The sequence below is a fragment of the Puma concolor genome, chromosome E1 (assembly GCF_028749965.1).
Source record: "Puma concolor isolate L17-30 chromosome E1, mPumCon1.1.hap2, whole genome shotgun sequence".
NCBI classification, from domain to species: domain Eukaryota; kingdom Metazoa; phylum Chordata; class Mammalia; order Carnivora; family Felidae; genus Puma; species Puma concolor.
The window spans coordinates 32,511,163-32,530,342 of record NC_141680.1 but is presented as its reverse complement, the minus strand read 5'-3'; the positions used below and the strand labels follow the sequence as shown (position 1 = coordinate 32,530,342).

Sequence of the window (19,180 nt, the reverse complement as noted above, 5' to 3'; positions counted from 1 at the left end):
CCGCCAGTCCGTGGAGCGCGCACCGCCTCGCCGCCCTTCCTACCCTCTTCCGTGGGCCTCTCGTCTGCGCTTGGCTCCGGAGACTCCGTTCTGCTAATCCTCTGGAGGTTTTCTGGGTTATTTAGGCAGGTGTAGGTGGAATCTAAGTGATCAGCAGGACGCGGGGTGAGCCCAGCGTCCTCCTACGCCACCATCTTCCCTCTCATCCGAGAGACCCTATTTCTGAAGAAGATCTCATGCTGGGGTACTGGGGATTCGGGATTAGGACATCAACGTATCTCTTTTGCAGGGGATGTAATTCAACTCAGAACAGTAGTCATACAGATCTGGGTTCAAATCCTGACCCTACTATTTACTGGGTGTGATCTTGACCAAGTTATTCAGCTCTCTGGGCCTCAGTTTCCTCATCTCCAAAATCAGGACTACATTACTCACTACCTTATGCGCTTGCTATAAGGATAAAAGGAGATACTGTTGGCCAAGTGTCTGGCAAGTGAGGAGAGAGAAGGGCATTTTCATGGATGTATCACTCTTTGTGTATTCTCAATAGGCACCCCTGTTGCTGCTCGTGTAGAATCTGGCAGATGTGCCTTCAACCCTGTAGAATGCATTGAGTGCCTAGCTGGATCACCACCACTGTTTTTTGCCATTGACAATTACCTTTGACCATTTGAGTCTTCTTTCAGAAACATGGTCATTGATGAAAAAGTCTTGACCCTCCTATGAGGCAGGGCCCAGATAGTTAGGATGTCCTATAGTAACCTCACCACCATTTCTAGCTGAGCACCACAAGCAGAAGGAGAACAGAAAAAAAATTGGGTGGGATCTCATGCATGTCTAGATATTTTGTCATTCCTGCACAGCATGGGTGAAGGGACTGAGAGGTACACAGTGAGCTGAACAGGAAAGGTAGGGGCAGGAAGAAGGGCATGATCTGAAAAAAAGCAATGACCTTCTGGGTACCTAAAGCCCCAGGCATAAATACTAAATGGTTGGATGCACAAACACAGTTTGGGTTTCTCATAAAATCAAAACCTGGTGTAATAATAATGGTATTGTAGTTATGAAGGAGTTGTATGCTTAAGTACTTAAGGGTGAAATCTCTCCCAAACTTCTGGTTCCAGTCCCAGATCTGCTAAAATAGACTCTTGATAATGGAGCCTGAGCATCTGTATTTTTATTTAAAAAAAAATTTTTTAATGTTTGCTTATTTTTGAGGGAGAGAGAGAAAGAGAATGAGTGGGGGAGGGGCAGAGAGAGGGAGACACAGAATCCGAAACAGGCTCTAGGCTCCGAGCTGTCAGCACAGAGCCCAACACAGGGCTCGAACTCATGAACTGTGAGATCATGACCTGAGCCAAAGTCGGATGCTTAACTGACTGAGCCACCCAGGAGCCCCTGAGAATCTGTAATTTTAAACAAGCTTTCCAGGTGATTGTGTTTAGCACACTTATTGGTTGATTTTTTGAGATGTACTTACTCCAAAGCCCCATCTCTTGGTTAAATGCCCTCCCAATGTGGTGTAGAAATGCAGAGGTGCAGGATTTCTTTTGATTTCTAATTATCAGGTGCGTAGTATTTTATAGTAGTTGAGGGAACTCTGGTTTGGAATCAGGAGACCTCAAGTCTAATCATCATTTTCTTTCCATTTCCCTATAGGAATTTGGACTAATTGTGTAACTGCTGTTTCTCAGAGATAATATGGTTGCTTCTTAGGCTACCTTATAATCATTACAAGGTCTGTATAATAACATGGCCATCTGTGATTATCTCCCATATGCAGTGTTCCAAAATTTCTTCTTATCTTTGATTTTTCTGTGCTTCCCAATTTCTCTAGGCAAATTACAGACTGTCATATTTTACTTATCTTGAACTTAGCTGTCCCACACTCACAGTAAAAAACCATAATGGAAAAGCACATTTACATGTGCACACACATACAGATACACATTCTCTCTCATTCTCTCCCTCCCTCTCTTCCACCTCCCCCCTTACTTTTTCTTTCTTTCTCTGCCTTACACACACATACCTTTAATCAAACAGCCAGACCAGATGGTACTAAGTCTCAAGATACTTTACATGTAGGCAATCCTCTTAGACCCTTACTCAGAGCTTAGTAAGTGGGCTTTTATTTTATATGTAATTCTAACAGAACTTGGTTACCTAACTTGCAAACCTCATGTAGAAGAGAAGCAGCAAACAGACAGAAAAATGGGATAAAATAGGTAGATACTCTGAAAGCATCAATATCTGAGCGTGGAATGGCCAGCAACAAGGCAGGAAAAAAATAAAAGAGAAAATTGTAACAGAGCAATCTGGAGCCCCTAGGTTTAGGGATAAATAATATTTTGTGCCTCCGTGGATCCTGGCAATGCTGTGATACAGCACAGTCTGATCCCTTCTGTTTTTGAAGAAGACTGAGTCATCAAGAAAGCTAAATTAAGTTATATATTTTTTGTTTAGGAAGCATGGACATGGAACTCTAGCTAAGAAAGATTTATATCTAAAATGTTAAAAACTTGGGGAGCCTGAATGGCTCAGCAGGTTGAACATCCAAATCTTGATTCTGGCTCAGGTCATGATCTAGCAGTTCGTGAGTTTGAGCCCCGAATTGGGCTCTGCACTGACAGTGTGGAGCCGCCTTGGGATTCTCTCTCTCTGCCCCTCCCCTGCTTGCACTCTCCCTCCCTCTCTCAAAATAAACAAAAATAAACTTTAAAATGTTAAAAACATTTAGATAAGATTTGGCTTCTGAGAATCATAGAATTTTAAAGTTGGAAAGCGTCATCGTCATAATAAAATGATAACTTATTGAGCAGGTGTTTGCCAATAACCCTTTCCACTGAGCTGACCAACTGGATGTAACCTCCTGCTACTCATTAATGGAAGCTGGTGAGCTAGACAAAGGAAGTCTTTTTATCCTTTCTAAAAGTGTAGGGAAGAAGTTAGAAGTAGAGGAGAGAATTCATCAGTTGCTACAAATAGCACATGTCCAAACACCCTTCCTACTGCTTCTCTTCAAGTACCTTGTATTCCCGCCACATCTACACATCCCTCCCCATTCCATCTGCTCCGCCCTGCCTGGCCACACGGGCCCATTTCTATTCCTATTCTTCAGTCTGGCTAAGTGCCATCTCTTCCAAGAAGCTGTCTGGAACCTTCAACTGAAACTGGTTTCTCCTCCGAACTTTCATGGGATATTACTGATCTCTCATATTTCTATACTGTATTATAGTTTTTTTTTAATGTTTATTTATTATTAAGAGACAGAGACAGAGCATGAGTGGGGGAGAGGCAGAGAGAGGGGGAGACACAGAATCCGAAGCAGGCTCCAGGCTCTGAGCTGTCAGCACAGAGCCTGACTCAGGGCTCGAACTCACGAACCGCGAGATCATGACCTGAGCCGAAGTCAGATGCTTTACTGACTGAGCCACCCAGGCACTCCAGGGCTTTTTTTGTTTTTTGTTTTGTTTGTTTTCATTTTTGTTTTTGTTTTAATTATGGCTTCTTCCTCTTAATAACCTGCACATTTCTTAAGGACAGAATCTGGATTTGATTTACTTCTGTGTCTCCAATAGCACCTGATGTAGCATGTCACACATAATGGGTGTTTGATAAATGCTTATTAAATGGATAAGTGAATGAATCAAGGTGGCGATTTATACTTTGTGTTTGTCAATGTAGCATTACTGGGACACACAATTAGGGACTCTGGGGAAACCATGAATTTACAAACTGAGACACTCATATGAAAAATTAGCACTCTGATTCTTTTTCCTCTGTGGAGTGGCAATTTCCCCTCTTCTTAAACTATGGGACCTAAGAGAGATGGCTCCTCTCAGATGAAGAGAAAGTCATTGAACGTCATCACGTGGCACTTAGGCCTGTGGCTTCAAAGCACATTTTCTTGACATTCTGTAGTTTGTTGATTTTTCACAAAAAGTAGTCTAATAACACGTTATACTGGTGTAACATGAAGGTTCCAAAATACTTTAATATATCCAATTTCTTTTGGCTGTGATAACAAAATATAATGGCAGACAGGACAGATGTTATTATTCTTGCTTTTCAGATGAATATTCCGAAACTCAGGGAAGTCACGTGAATTACACAAGGTTGCACGAGAAGTGGCAAAACTAGGGTCGTTTTTGCCAGCTCTCACTCCAGCACCTAAGCCAGCAGAACACACAGAAATTACTAAGTCAAACCTTTCCTGTTTGGTTCAGCCCAAGTGTCTTTTTTTCATCTTGAGCACCCACAATAAGCATTGAGTCTGCCGTTCATTTTGCATTTCCTACTTTGTGTTGTTAGTTGTTTTTTTTTTTTTTAAATAGAAATAACGTGATGATTAATTTTATGTATCAATTTGTCTAGGCCATGGTACCTGGCCAGATATTTGGTTACACATCAGTCTAGACATTGCTGTGAAGGTGTTTTTAAGATGAGATTAACATTTAAATTGTAGGCTTTGTGGAAAGCAGATCACCCTCCATAATGTGGGTGGGCCTCATCTAATCAGTTGAAAGCCTTAGGAGAAAATGTTTGAGGTCTCCCAAGGAAGAGGGTATCCTGCCCCTAGAAGCCTTTGGACTTGGGTTACAACGTCAACTACTTTCTGGCTTGCCAGCCAGCCTGTCTGCCCTGCAGATTTTGGACTTGTCAGCCCCACAGTTGTGTGAAAAAATTCCTTAAAATAGACCTCTCTCTTTCTCACTGTGTGTGTGTGTGTGTGTGTGTGTGTGTGTGTGTGTGTACATTCTGCTGGTTCTGCTTCCCTGGTGAACCTTGACTAATGAAGACAGATCCTAATTTATGAGGATAGTTTGCTTTATAAATGTATTTAAATTTTATACATACGAACGTGATGAATTCATAATGATAATAAACTTTTTCTAAAAAGAAAGAAAAAGGGAAACCTCCCCATCAAAAAATAAGCAAACGAACAAAAAAACTTAACAAAAATACAATAAACCTCTGGATGCTATTGGAAGTAACTACAGTTTCAGCTTCTTACTATGAAAATTGACCATTAAAAGGAAGGAGACAAGCATTTATTCTGTCCTTCCTGTATAAAGTGTACTGGAGAGCCCTAATTGGTGAAGGACATTCTTCTTTACAAAAGAATTCCAGCCAATAAATGTGGAAGGAATGATAGAACTGAAATTATTTTCTAACCTTTAATGCAATAATGCGGGTGATGATCAACAGTGGGTGAAACCATGAGATGAAAGGTTCAGGAAGGGGACGCCTGGGTGACTTGGTCGGTTGAGCGACTGACTTCGGCTCAGGTCATGATCTCACGGTTTGTGAGTTCGAGCCCCGTATTGGGCCCTGTGCTGACAGCTCAGAGCCTGGAGACTGTTTCGGATTCTGTGTCTCCCTCTCTCTCTGTTCCTCCCCAGCTCTGTCTCTCTCTGTCTCTCTCTCTCAAAAATAAATAAACATTAAAAAAAATTAAAAAAAAGAAAGGTTCAGGAAGAAATTTTCGACTCGATCATGCTGCCACCACCTGAATCCACTCATCAATGTGAGTATCACTAACAGTGGGACAATCAGACTTTGTGTAACTCCTGACATGAGGCGATATACAGCAAATAGAAACATCTATGAAGAATTCTTACCAAAAAAGAAGTTGAACCTGACTCAAGCCTTTAACTAACTGTAATGTACAGGAAATACAGCAGATAGGAGAACAAAGAAAATGATGAAACAAATGAGCAAGTCTCAAATGGGTTGGGTGACCCAAAGTGAAAGGGGTGTCATTCATAATCATGCTGGCACAAAAGACATAGACTCCCAGTCCCACTGCCCCCTGCAAAAATGGAGGAATGATCATTATAAGAATTTGGTACATATTTTTGGGTTTGCTGACTGCAGTGACATGGCCCAAATTTACTCACCTATTTCTTTTGGCCTTTGGTCAACATCCCAAATTCTGTCTCCTGAGTCAGGCCAGGACACTAGTTCCATGTCTGCTGAGTCTGCTCTAGAAATTGAAAAAACTTGCCCACATGGTCCTTGGAGGCACTCATATCTCCTCTGGCCCCCAGGCAGAGGCATCCTGGTGCCAGTCTGTTGGCATGGAGGCTACATTATGAAATGTTCCCCCAAAGGCCCTTTGCCTTTCTTTTAAATACTTGCACAAGCACTATAGAAATATTGGAAACGGCACCTAACTAAAAAGGAAACAATTTTCCACAATTGCCGAGGGCTCAGTACTATTAATATTTAAGTGCATTGTGCTTTTAGAGATACAGATGTACGTGACATTCTTTGTACCGTAATGGAATCATAATGTATATGGCATTCAGCAATTTGCCTTTTTCATTAATATTATATCATTACCATATTGCCACATTAATGAACTCATTGCTACAATGAATGCATACTATTCCATTATAATGATGCACCATAATTTATTAAACCATTCCTGGTTTTGAACATTTAGCTTGTTGCCAACATTTTGCTCTTTATTTATCTTTGTATATATTTTTCATACGCTTACTCAGTTTTTTTCCACAGAAGAAATTTCTGAAAGTGGAACTGCTGGGTCAAATTGCTTTCACATTTTAAAGGTTTTTGGCATAATATCTGATCAATTTGCCCTATAAATAACTTGTATGGTTGTATATGCTCAGCAACACCATATGAGCACCCACCTTTCTTCTTCTTCTCCTTCATCATCATCATCATCATCATCATCACAGCTAATGTTTATTGAGCTCTAACTATGTACCTGGCAAAGGTCTAAGCATTGTATACATAGCAACTCATTTAATTGTCAAAGTTCTCTGTAGTAGATAGATACTGTGATTATTCAAAATATATGATGGAGAAACTGATTATAATGCATGATTATATTTTAAAAGCAGAAGTGTGTAAATGAAAAAAGTGAAAAGAAATGTAACTCCCCGCATCTGAAAATCCCACTCTATTGGATAACCACTGATAAACGTTTGTGTGTATTTGTCTAAAATGTTCTACGCATAGAAAAACATGTTAAGTATGTGAATGTACTTTGTTTTAAAACACAAGAGAGATCTAGGGCGCCTGAGTGGCTTAGTTGGTTAAGCGTCTGACTTCGGCTCAGGTCATGATCTCAGGTTTGTGAGTTTGAGCCCCGCAACTGGCTCTGTGCTGATAGCCCTGGAGCCTGGAGCCCGCTTCTGATTCTGCATCTGTCTCTCTCTCTCTCTCTTTGCTCCTAACCCACTTGCACTCTCTCTGTCTCAAAAATAAATAAACATTAAAAAAAACTTTTAAACACAAGAGAGATCTTACAACATATACCTCAAACTCCCCAGTGAGCAGCATTTTTCTGCTAACAACACATCATGGTTATCTTTCCATGGCAGTTCACGCAGATTTACCTCATCCCCTTTTACGGCCACATGGCATTCCATTGTATGAATGTGCCATATCGGTTCACCCTTCCCTCTCATCTCCCCAACCTGGCTGCAAGTCTTGTAAGTCTATACTACAACTCTACGGCACTTAGTAAGAAATGAGCTCATAGTGAGTGAAACAGTTTTCTGTGGGCATTTTCTCTGAATATCTGGGTACATTATGTGGAATTGCCAACCTGAGAAATGCCACCTTAAGCAAGTTATAAATCCTTAGGTTTCACGTGATGCCTTTAGCAACTGACTGAGGTTGGTTGTGTAGTTTTGTGGGAGTCATAATACCTTTGAAGTTTACCAACTAGTTCATCATCCAAAACATCTCAAGTAGAGTGGAAGATTACCAGGAAGACACTTGGGTACTGACCACACCAGCTGTGACCCCGAGCAGGGCATTTTTCCTTTTCTGCATCTCTTTACTGTTGCATTAGAGGTTTGGACTGACGAGCCATGAAGGTCCTATGTAGCTTGGAGATCCTATGAATTTACAAACAGGAGCAAAAATCACCTCTGTGAGCCATGTGGTAAGAATGGGCAATAGTCCACATTCCCCTAAGGGCCATTTTAACTCTTGGCATGTGCACTTGCCACCTTTTAAGGTGGAAAAATACAGAAAGAAGACCATAAAGTATAGTCTGAGAATCAGAGTGATGATGGTCTCCCAGAAACAGGTCAGAAGAAAATCAGTGTATGCTATTCATTCTCTCCTACTTAAGGCACTTTCCAAATAACTCTGCAACCACATTTGGGAATGCTCCGTTACAAGGGTGCAGAGATACATTAGCTAGGGTCATATGTAAATTCACTTTTTTTACTTAGAAGATGAAAAAAGATATCAAAGTATACATATGCTGTGATAATTAATATGTAATATATACGTGAAAATGGCAGAAAAAGCAGCAAAATAGTATAGTTATTATCTCTGGATAATGGGATTGTGGATGATTTCTATCTTCTTCTCTATACTTTGCTCAAAGTTTCCCTGTTGAATAGGCATGTCTTCTATAATCAGAAAAAAATACATCAGAAAAATAATTATAATTGCTAATTAAAAAACAAGCATACAGGTACACCAAATGCTACAGGAGATCATTTTGGGTAGTTGACATCATCATCATCTCGTTCCTTTCCTTTTCCATAGTTTTCAGGTTTACCTTAACAAACATCTATTCATTTTAGAAGGGCAAATAACCCCACTAGTACGTAGCCTACCCCAAATTCATTCTCTCCATCTTCCTTTCTAATGAACTTGGCAATGACTTGGGCCTGACTTGGGCAATGTCAATGCACCCCGAAAAAATATGCATCTTACAGGTTTCCGTGCAGATAGAAGCAGATATTTGATGAAGTTCTAGCCAATGAAATTTAAGTAAAAATGGTTGAGTAGGTCTCTCTGCTGACTGGCATGTGCCCATTTGCCCTCACCTCTATTCCTCTCCCTGCCTGGAACTTAGACGTAAGATTTGGAGCTGTGGTAGCCATCTTGCAATGAGAAGGAAACATCAAGGATGGAAATCATGAAGCAAAGCCAGTGGAACAGGAATAAAGGTACCAGGGACATTGAAGGCATCTTGGAGCCACTGTATGAGGCTGAGCCTTTTCCCTTTCAACTTCAGGATACAAGAGCGAGAACAAAGTTCCAATCACATTTTAGCCACTGTGCCTTGTGTCTTTGTTAATCATAGCCAAATATAAACTCTAACTAATACACTCACATAAGGAAAAAAAGAAAAAAAAAAAAGAACAACTTTTTAATTCCTAACCACCATGACTGTCTTAAAACAAGGTTTTAGGGGGAAGGCCATTGAAATTCACTCAGGATGAAAACAAAAGGCAATGTTCTACTAAAAATTAAGGATTGTCTCTGAGGCTTCAATAAATCTCATCTGTTTCACATTGTCAATGTTCCACGCACAGTGGTAAGTTCATTATTTTTACATTTGGGGACAATAAGTTTGCTAATACATCCCAGCAAACTAGGAAATCAATGCATCACCATATGCCTAAACGGAGGCCATTTGTCATGGTTTATGCTCCTTCCAAAGAGTGCAAAACAGACTTTGACTTGAAGAAGCACCAACGTGGGGACAGTTAGTTGAAATGTCGGATGGAAACCATGTTAGAAAACGGGGTATGTGCATGCATACTGTGAAAGAAAAGGACTCAACTGTCTGTTAAGTTTCCCTTTGCAGCTCCCTGATCAACAACAATGTCCCAACTGGAGGCGGTTTTCAGAACAAATCCTCCTGTCCCTAGCGGCTTCATTCTAAAAGGTGAGTGTGGGAAGAGAGGAAAGGTCAGGAAAAAGGACAAATGCAGGGTCAAAACTCCCAGAGCTGGAAGGACCTTTGAAGGTTGTTCATTAACTCTGGTGCTTTCTTTTCCCAGATGGGCCAATGAGGCCCAATGCCTCCCAGGAAGCTAATGACTGGGTTACAATTAGTAGCCCCCGGGCTGTCCCTCAGAAGTGGAAATATGGATGAGAACCCAGCTCCCAGAGGAGGCAAGGGCAGTGTCCAGTCAAGGAGGAAGCTGCATCCACTTTCGAGAAAGGTCTCCACAGCAGACGAGGAAGTTCGGGTGATGGGGTGGGGCTGGAAGGTCTCATCTCCGTGGATCCAGCTTCTCAGCCCTCCTTTTCACAGTGCCTGCGGAGACAGCTAGTGACGGCCCTGGCCTCACCTCCGTGGCTCCATTCATTAGAAGACTATCCGTTGCATTCCCAGCCCTCCCTGCTTGGGACATCGGAGCAGCCCACGGGCCTCCCTCCTGTGTCTGGGGCACTTTGCTTCCACAGGAGTGTAATTCCTATTCTACAGCTGAAGTAAAAAGTCTCCTTTCTTTTTCCAACAAAGTCATCACCGAAGGACAGAGGTTTACTGATGTATGCAGTCCTTTATAGGTGCTGAAACATATCTAAGTCACTCATTCTTTTGTTGGAGGGACTTAAGATCCCTCCCAGGAAAGAGAATTCAAAGCAGATGAGTAGAATTTACAGAGCCAGTCAAATTCACCTTTGCATATAAAAAAACTCATCAAGGAATTCTGCCAAAACATCTTTAGCAATACAAAGATGCAGTTTAAGCTTGAAAATGATTGCTCTTTATTAAAAAAAATACATTTTCTATGGGGTGCCTGGGTGGCTCAGTCGGTTAAGCATCCGACTTCAGCTCAGGTCATGATCTCACGGTTCGTGGGTTCGAGCCCCGTGTCGGGCTCTGTGCTGGCAGCTCAGAGCCTGGAGCCTGCTTCAGATTCTGTGTCTCTCTCTCTCTCTCTCTCTCTGCCCCTCCCCTGTTCACGCTCTGTCTCTGTCTCAAAAAAAAAAATAAACATTAAAAAAAATTTTAAAGATACATTTTCTAGATTAAGTTGTTAGATAGGGTTCCCATTCCCACTCATCCAGAACAAAACCTAATGTTAGGTGGGGTGGGGGGGGGGAGAACGGAGGTAGATTATTCCATTTATACACAGACAAAATCAGGAGGCCATGTGGTAAAGTGGTGGAGAGACTCCAAGGTGAGGTGTACAGGAAGATCCATATAATGTACATATACGTGTATATATAATGCATAAATCTATATGTATTTAAACATAAATAACTTAAATGTATGTACATGTATACACATGCACACAGGTGAGTGCTGAAATCATCTTTACTGAAAGGAATACATGCTCGATAGTTTGGAGGCCACTGGTTTGGAGAATGGGCTTTAGAGTGTTAGCTGCCAAAATATATAAAATTGGGAAAACAACGGTACCTCTTAGGGTTGTAGTAGGTTCTGACATCATATACATGGTACGTAGTAGCTTTTCCTTCCACTTGGCAAGGTTCACGAGGACGGGTCATGTACATGAGGTATCCTCCTGGCCCTGGCAGGAGACCCGCACAAAGTAGGTGCTTTACAAATACTTGCCAAATAGAGAAGTGGTCAGTAAGGATATGCAGTTGCTTCCACACGAATTGTAACTCTGAAGCAATGACATTGGAGTGCCCAGAAGTGAGGATGGCATTATGATTGGGATAACCTTCGATTCACCCCCCATCTAAAAATAGGTGAATCGTGCATAAACTTAGGCAGTTTACTTTTAGTAACAAATGATTTTTGGCACAGCTCGCCAAGATGCTATGACCCCATCCGTGAGCCAGCTGTTTACTCAGTATACCTTGTGATCTGATCTGATTGCATTCTTTCAGGAGACACAGTGGTATAAGTCACTGTATAAACAGTGCTTCTTTATCAAACCCAACAGAGGTAAATGAGAGAAAAGGAGTGTAAAGGGTAAGAACAGAAGAGACGTAGGTGAGATATAGGGAAACTTTTTTGATGGTAAGAGTTGTCAAATTCAGTCTTGTTGATGTTGACAAAACCATTGTTTCCTCGTCTAGATCTCCTTTTCCTCCCGAGCATGTGTATGAGGACTGTCACACACGTTTTTCACCAAAGTTTTATGATAATATTGGCTTTCCTCCTGCCCCTAATGGCAAGTTGCTTTTCACTGATAAATTGCCATGGTGAGAATGTCTTCATCAATTCTGACAAACAGTTCAGATTCCAAATTCCACTGCCACATTTCTTTGAGCCACTCTTGCGCAATTTTCAGCTCTCCCTTGGGGCAGCACGCTTTTCTCTCCCTTCGTCCCCTTCATCCTTCCAAACAAGTCTTCATCTTTCTAGTATTTCCTGAGCCTCCCACCTCTGTCAGCTTGAGATTGCAGATAAGGCCACCAGGCTGAGTTGTGCCAAACAGAGAGCCAGCAGATCCCAACACGGGGCTGGCGTTTCTGAGTAGAGACAAACCTCGAACCAAAAAATAAATATGTGCAAACAACTTCCCATTATCTCGGGAAGATGTGAAATAGCTGAGATCTTTCTCAATCCTGGTGTCACAAAGCCCTTATCTGAAACACTGACAGCCCAAGAAGGTTAAAGTCCAAATGAACTGTTACAATAAGGTAGATAATAAACACGCTCCTAGTTTCTATATTTCAGCCACTGGTGTTCTCAGGGAGGATGAAGTAATGAGAAAAAAGGCTGTCCTTGATTCCCTTGAGCTGTACTGGACTTTACCCTCTAGTTCTTGGGGACTTTTGCCCTAATCAAGAGGACTGTGTTATCCTGTGCTTCCCCAGAAGTTAAAGATAGTGAGAGATGTTCACAAAAGCGTGGACTTTCTGCATCCAGCTTGCTGAATCACTCCCTTACCCTGCATAGATTCTGGGTAGCTATGGAATTACAGGGCAAGCTCAGGACTGAGCCAGAATCCCTGGGTTCTGTTCATCCCATTCTGTTATTTGAAAGGTTTATACAAAGTGACACGAGACTCCTTCGTCTCTAAAGTAAGAATTGTTCTGCCCCCTACAAATTGTCACTTAATCTTAAATAATTGAGCCAGCACTCACTAAGTGGCTTCTAAAGGATCTATGGGACACTGTAGACATATAACCTATGGATACTATTGTCTGAAAGGATTGGGATTCTTTAGGGCTAGTTCTGATCTTGTTTTGCTTCAACCCAGTAGATTTGCACTTGGACTCCATAACATCTTTTCTTTGTTGACTTGTTCCTTGCTCCTCTTTATAGAACTGAGAGTTCCTCACTCTTAACAAGTATCCTTCACACTTTATCTAGCAAAACCACAAGCACATTTTCTTCCTAAAGACATTCTCCCCCTTGTAGTCTACCCTCCTTAAAAACACAACAAATGGTTACTCTGCTTGTACAGGGTCGATTTCCTAGGTAACTCTGACAAAGCTTGGACTTTTAGCTTCTGCCCAAGGCCCTAACTCAACGTGCTGCTGTCACATCCAAAAGAATTATGTCACTTATCCTATAGGGCCTTGAAATGTTAAGCATCCTATCACCTGTACTAAGCATTCCCTTTAGACACGGTATGATTCTGCAAGGGCTGTCTTAACAAAGTACCACAAACTGAGTGGCTTAAACAACAGAAGCATATTGTCTCACAGTCTGGAGGCTGGAAGTCTCACATCAAGGTGTCAGCAAGGCTGTGCTCCCCCAAGGCACTAGGGAAGGATCTGTTCCAGGCTCGCCTCTGTATCCTCTGGTGGTTTCTCAGCAAGTGGTCACATGACTCTAATCTTCACACGGTGTTTTCCTTGTGTGCATGTTAGTGTCCAGACTTCCCTTTTTTAAATAAGGACACCAGTTATATTGGATTAAGGGTCCACCCTACACCAGTAGGACCTTGTATTCACTAATTACACAAGTAATGATCCTATTTCAAAATAAGATTGCATTCCGGACTACTGGGGTAAAGACTTCAATATATGAATTTTGGAAAGGGGGACACAATTCAGCCCATCACTTTCCCTTATGTCCAAATTTCTACTTCATGTGACAAGTCTCAACCTCGCACTCCTTCTTTTCAGTGCTCTCATAAATGAGCCTGGACCTGCTCTTGCTATCTGGCCTTCAAGTGATGAGTTCCCCTACTTATTTTCACCATATCTTCTCGTATAATAAAGATGGCCTTCATTTTGTTGAAATCCTACCTACACCAGGTACTTTATGTATATTATTCTAAGCCTTGCCGACATTAGCATTATACCCATTTTTAAGGTGAGAAAAAAGGCTTAGGAAGCTAAGTGATGCCCGAAAGTTGCTCAACAGCATGTAGTGACAGATGGGCCTTGAGGTTGACATTTCTGTTACAAAGCCCATCTTAGACCACTCCATCTTGGTGACTTCTAAAACACCAGGAGATAATGTTTGGCCAAATTATAATAACTGTTTTTCCTCTGATGGAAACTTTGGTTATCTTATTCAGAGGAGAAAATCTGAAAGGCTATTAGATTATTTACCAGACGTTTATGCAGCAACTTCTTGGGTACACAGTTCTAGCGTGTGGGAGAGGTGATGTGGAGCAAACGCTGGCTGGCTACTCTTCTGGAACAGCTGGGAAAAAACAGGTAGCAGAAAACCACAGGTTTAGAACTGAGTTCAAATCCTGTTTCCCATGTGTACTCGCTGTGTGGCCTTGCCTGAACTTTACAGCTTCCCTGGGGCTCCGGTTCCTTATCTTTAACCAGTTTTCATTGTGTCCATCTCCCAGGGGAGAGTGAGGATAAAATGAGATACGAATACAAAGCGTTTGGCATGTAACAGATCCGTGATACATCTCTGTTCCCGCCCTCCCTTATCTTTGGGCAGAAGCATTTTGCTTGTGACCTTCCCACAGCTCTTGTCCAAATCAGGCCACAATGTTACGTTTGCTTTTATACAAATTGTGCGTGATGGAAGAATAATGTATTGAAAAGAGGTGGACTAAGGAAGTCCTGATCCCATCAGGAAACAAAAATAATGCCGTATTTGACTGTTAAAGGGACTTCTTGGTTCTAGCCGGCAATCCATTCCACCGGGTTTGAAAACATTAGTTACAGCTTCACAGCTGTGCAATAAACCATTCCACTGGGAAATAAAGCTTTATTTAAAAGATAAGAAATAAGTTATGAAGTTTTACAATACAAGCAGGCAGGAGATGGTGCTGTAGAAAGAGCCCTGTGTGGGGAGGGAGGGGGTGGGGTGAGGTGGGGGGGAGGCAGGGTGGTAGAAGGGACAAGGGAATAACAGGATCTTAGTCCTGGCTCTAAAGCCAAGTCCTCTTGGGGACAACGGTCTTCCTTCCGGGCTGCTTTCCTCATTAGCAAAATGCTGAAAGGCTTTTGTAGCTCTCCTAAGATTCTAAGCGTACATTCTAGACAGAAAAGATTGTTTTAAATGCTGAGAAGCTGGTTCCTTCCTGAAGAACACAAATTGAATGAGCCACAAATCAAATGAACCAGAAGCTTGGAAGAAAAGCTTAATACCTTATATTCCGATGTTCACCTTAGAGTCTTTTTAGTTTCCTTCTTTTGTCTCTCTCCCCTGACTTTATTTCTGTTCCCCTTATCTGTTGTTGTTGTTGTTGTTGTTATTATTATTACTATTATTTGGCGGTTTGTTGTTGTTGTTGTTGTTCTTCTTCTGCTCCTTGGAATTTATTTTTCTACCCTCCATGTTAATCTTTCCTCTTCAACTGACTCCAATATGGAATTGAAACATACATGAAAATATTTCCATTAAAAAAAAAAGTCAAGTGAATGTTTACTGCATATTCTTAACTCTAAAATAAGAATTTGGGGCAGCTGGGTGGCTCAGTTGGTTGAGCGCTGACTTCAGCTCAGGTCATGATCTCGCCATTTGTGGGTTCAAGCCACACTTTGGGCTCTGTGCTGACAGCTCAGAGCCTGGAGCCTGCTTTGGATTCTGTGTCTCCCTCTCTCTCTGTCCCTCCCCTGCTCACACCTGTGTGTGTTTCTCTCACAAAAATAAATAAACATTAGAAAAATTTTAACCAAAAAAAAAAAAAATAAGAAGAATTTAACATTTGGTATTTCTCTTTCTCAAAAAACTAAATTAACTATTATTATGACTTTTTTTTATGGTCTACTGACTTTTTTTTTCTCCATGGATACATTTTTCTTGTGTCCACTGATCTATATATTCCCATGACAGGGACAAGGAATGAGAAGGTTAGCCCATGTGAAGCTCATGCTACGGTAGAGGGCAGGTTCTTAGAAGCTGCTTAGGAATTTGCTGTCTTTTCCTATTCATTTTATATGTTCATTATTAAGGTGGAGATGACTTCTCGACCATAAAAGAAAAAAAAAAACTCTCTGCAGGATTTTCAATATAATTTTAAAATCACATGTTTAAGAGAAAATATAATTTTTCTGATAAAAATGTGAAACAGAATTCGAAATAAATATTTAAAAATCTGAAAACAAAATAACTTGGATTATCTTTATTTTTCGTATGGCTACTTAACAATCCCAAGGCAAAACAACGCCCATCGCTGAAATCGGCAGAGCAGGATGGGTCAGTCCCTCCTCTTCAGTTTTCTCTGGGATAAATCGAAATTTAATTTCTCATTTTTTCTTAACAGTTTTGGAAGCCCTCAGGCTTTCGTAGTCAGTGAACCCTATGATTTGTGCTTCCAAGCTGTGTTCATGCTATTCCTTCTATCTAAAATGACATTTCCTGGCTTACCCTTCAAGCCCCCAACGTCTGCTGGTCCTTCCAGAAAAATAGCTGCTTATTTTTCAAGGCAAATAATCTTATCTTTGATGCCTGAGTCGAAGATGAGGTTGGCCATTCAACATTATTTAAATGTTTCCTGAGCTCCTTCTGTGTGGTAGGCACTTCTGTCTCTAGGGACTCCTGCACGCTGTGTAGACCGTCAGAGCATCTACAAGCTTCCTTGTCCTTCATGGGCTAAGCCATGCCTGACTCCTCCTTTCTCTATCAGGCAGCAAAGATGAGAGGGAGCAGTCACGACACACTCGTTTCTTTGTGTTTCTACACACAGCCAGATTGGAAGAAGGGGTTTAATAAATCGCTAAGTGGATATGCAAGTTACTTTGAGCTCGGGGAAGGGGAGGACTAATAAAAACATACACTGGAAGGAGTAATTCAAAATTATGGAAATAGATGAGTGAGCAGGGAAACAAGTCTATTAGTTAACAGTAACAAAGAAAGGGAGAGAGTGGTGCTCGGGGGGCGAGGGGACTAAAACACGATGGAACCTCAACATTTTGTGGTGAGTCTTCAGTAACTTTGTACTGGAACAGGACTGGAGATTAAGCATCTCGATGAGAAGTATGAAAGGGAGTATCATTATATATTAATAATTAAAAATTTTAATAATCATGAATAATAAGCTAACCTTATGTGCCAAGAACTGTCTCAATTGCTTTCAGTGAAATAACTTATTTAAATACCCAGACGGCCTGGAGGTCTTACCATGAGCCTTGGGGCACAAGGAGGTGGCTTTGGTCACACACCTAGTGAGTGGAGGAGATAGGGTTTGAACCCAGGCTCCAAGCTTTGTCAGTTAGCCACTATGATCTAAGATGACTGCGCCCCCCATGACTCACACAGGGAAATAGAATGGGAGGAGCTGGTATGTATACAAAGAATAATAATATTAAGTCTGGACAACTTCAATGGTTACCTTGTAAAGAGGTAATCTGCTGAGTATAGGATAGATTTGAGCTAGGCTTTTTCCTCATCACTCAGACACACACACGCACACACACAGACACACAGACACACACTATTGCACTCTGTGTTTTAAACCTTTTGAGGGGGAGTGGAAGAGGTTGCCCCAAAATACGACATTTGGGCATATTGATTATTTTGAAAAAAAGTTACTTGAAAAAGAGCTAGTACAAGAAGGATGCTCTGATGCTCCTCTGTCTCCTTGAAAGCAGGATATAAATGTCCCAAGGCGAAGGTGCCACAATACATTCTTGTCACCAGAAATAGGGAATTTGGGTCCAAGAAAGCTATATCAACAAATCTTGTTACATCTTCACTAATTTACTATCCCAAACCCAAACTTCTCCAAACTTCTTTGCTTTTGCTTTGTCAATTCTTCACAGGTTTTTTTTTGGTCTAAAGGACATAAAATCTGCCCACCCTGGTCACTTCTTTGAGTCTCATATTTTTTATAGGGCCCCAAGGGTAAACATTAAAGTTGTTTTTCTCCTATTCATCTGTTTTACGTCAATGTAGTTATTAGACCAGCCAAAGAACCTAGGAGGGAAGAAGGAGTTTCCTATCAAATGTCAATCTCTCCTAGAAATGGCAAGGGCATCACCAGGAAGGGACCAACAACCAACATCACTATACAAGAGTATTAATGAGATTTTTGCATCCGTAGAACTTGACCAAAGGCCACTTCAGTCTTCTTACCTTAAATGTTTGCTTCATCCACAAAGAGGGTGACAAGAACGTAGAAGGTAAGGCAGAACTCCCACTTACATAGCCCAGCAAGACCAGTGCAGCCACGTGGAGAACAGTTTGTCCAGAATGTCTAGTGCTCTCTCCCCAGTAGCCCTTGGCTGACCTCACACCATTGTGCTTTTCTTCCCTAATGGAACAGGATCCCCAAAATGAAGGCTGGGCCTCCTTGCCCAGAGGTCCCCTGACGTGCTCTGCTGCATCACCACCAAGTGGATGGAGGGCTGGGCATCAAGAGTGGTCTCAGGAGCGTACTCCTTACTGGGGTCCTTGCCTCGGCAGTCATACAGCACGCAGGAGATGAGGAATACCAAGAGCAAGATGACGTAGCTTGCTACTAAGATGATCAGGTTCAAGGTGACAGGGTCGATCTCCAAGTAAAACTCCATCACATCTTTCACGGTTAGGAAGTGGGTCTAGAGAAAGGCAAGGGGGCCAGTGTGGGCATTTCAGGGAGCAAACTCTAGCTCATTGGAATAGCAGTGCTGGCTCTGGGGTAAACATACAATAATCCCCACTGCTCTGGGAGACCTCACAGATTAAAGCTGCTCGGTTTAATAACTTAAGCTCTTGCTGCTAATACCACGGCCACCAAAACACAGAAGCTGTCTCTTGTCAATTCACCTCTATAGAGAGAGAAAGAGACGGTTCAAGTATTATTAAAGTGTGGTATATACGCACAGAGCCTATATAATTCCTTATCTAAACAGGTGGTGTGGTGAGCCAAAGTAAGTGTTGTTAATAATAACACACTGTTAACAAATGGAATTGTCCTGGAAAAATTGTGTAGCACGGTCACACTCTATGTACGGAGGCTTACATGCCAAGTATCCATACAGGGAGTGATGTGGGTGAGCAGGTCACTGGGTCTTGGAATGGACATGTTTCTTAGAAGAGGGGCACACTCAGCACCTGACATTTTCACCCTTTCTTCACTTGTTGGTTTTCATTCATTCATTCAAAAACACTTTG

The 19,180-nt window shown here is 41.7% G+C and overlaps 1 protein-coding gene across 1 annotated transcript; it reads right to left on the bottom strand.

The window, feature by feature from the left end:
* Positions 1-9,313: 9,313 nt before the first annotated feature.
* On the bottom strand, positions 9,314-18,724 carry SMIM36 (small integral membrane protein 36). The gene is made up of 2 exons (XM_086686913.1): positions 18,161-18,724; positions 9,314-10,711 (listed from the first exon to the last, which is right to left on the bottom strand). Exon 1 carries the CDS (start codon positions 18,595-18,597, stop codon positions 18,316-18,318), a length of 282 nt encoding a protein of 93 aa, XP_086543039.1. The 5' UTR covers positions 18,598-18,724; the 3' UTR covers positions 9,314-10,711; positions 18,161-18,315.
* Positions 18,725-19,180: the final 456 nt, after the last annotated feature.

What these genes read in the sequence shown, in the direction of transcription:
- SMIM36 (XM_086686913.1), bottom strand. Translation starts at nt 18,597, where the DNA reads ATGGAGTTTTACTTGGAGATCGACCCTGTCACCTTGAACCTGATCATC.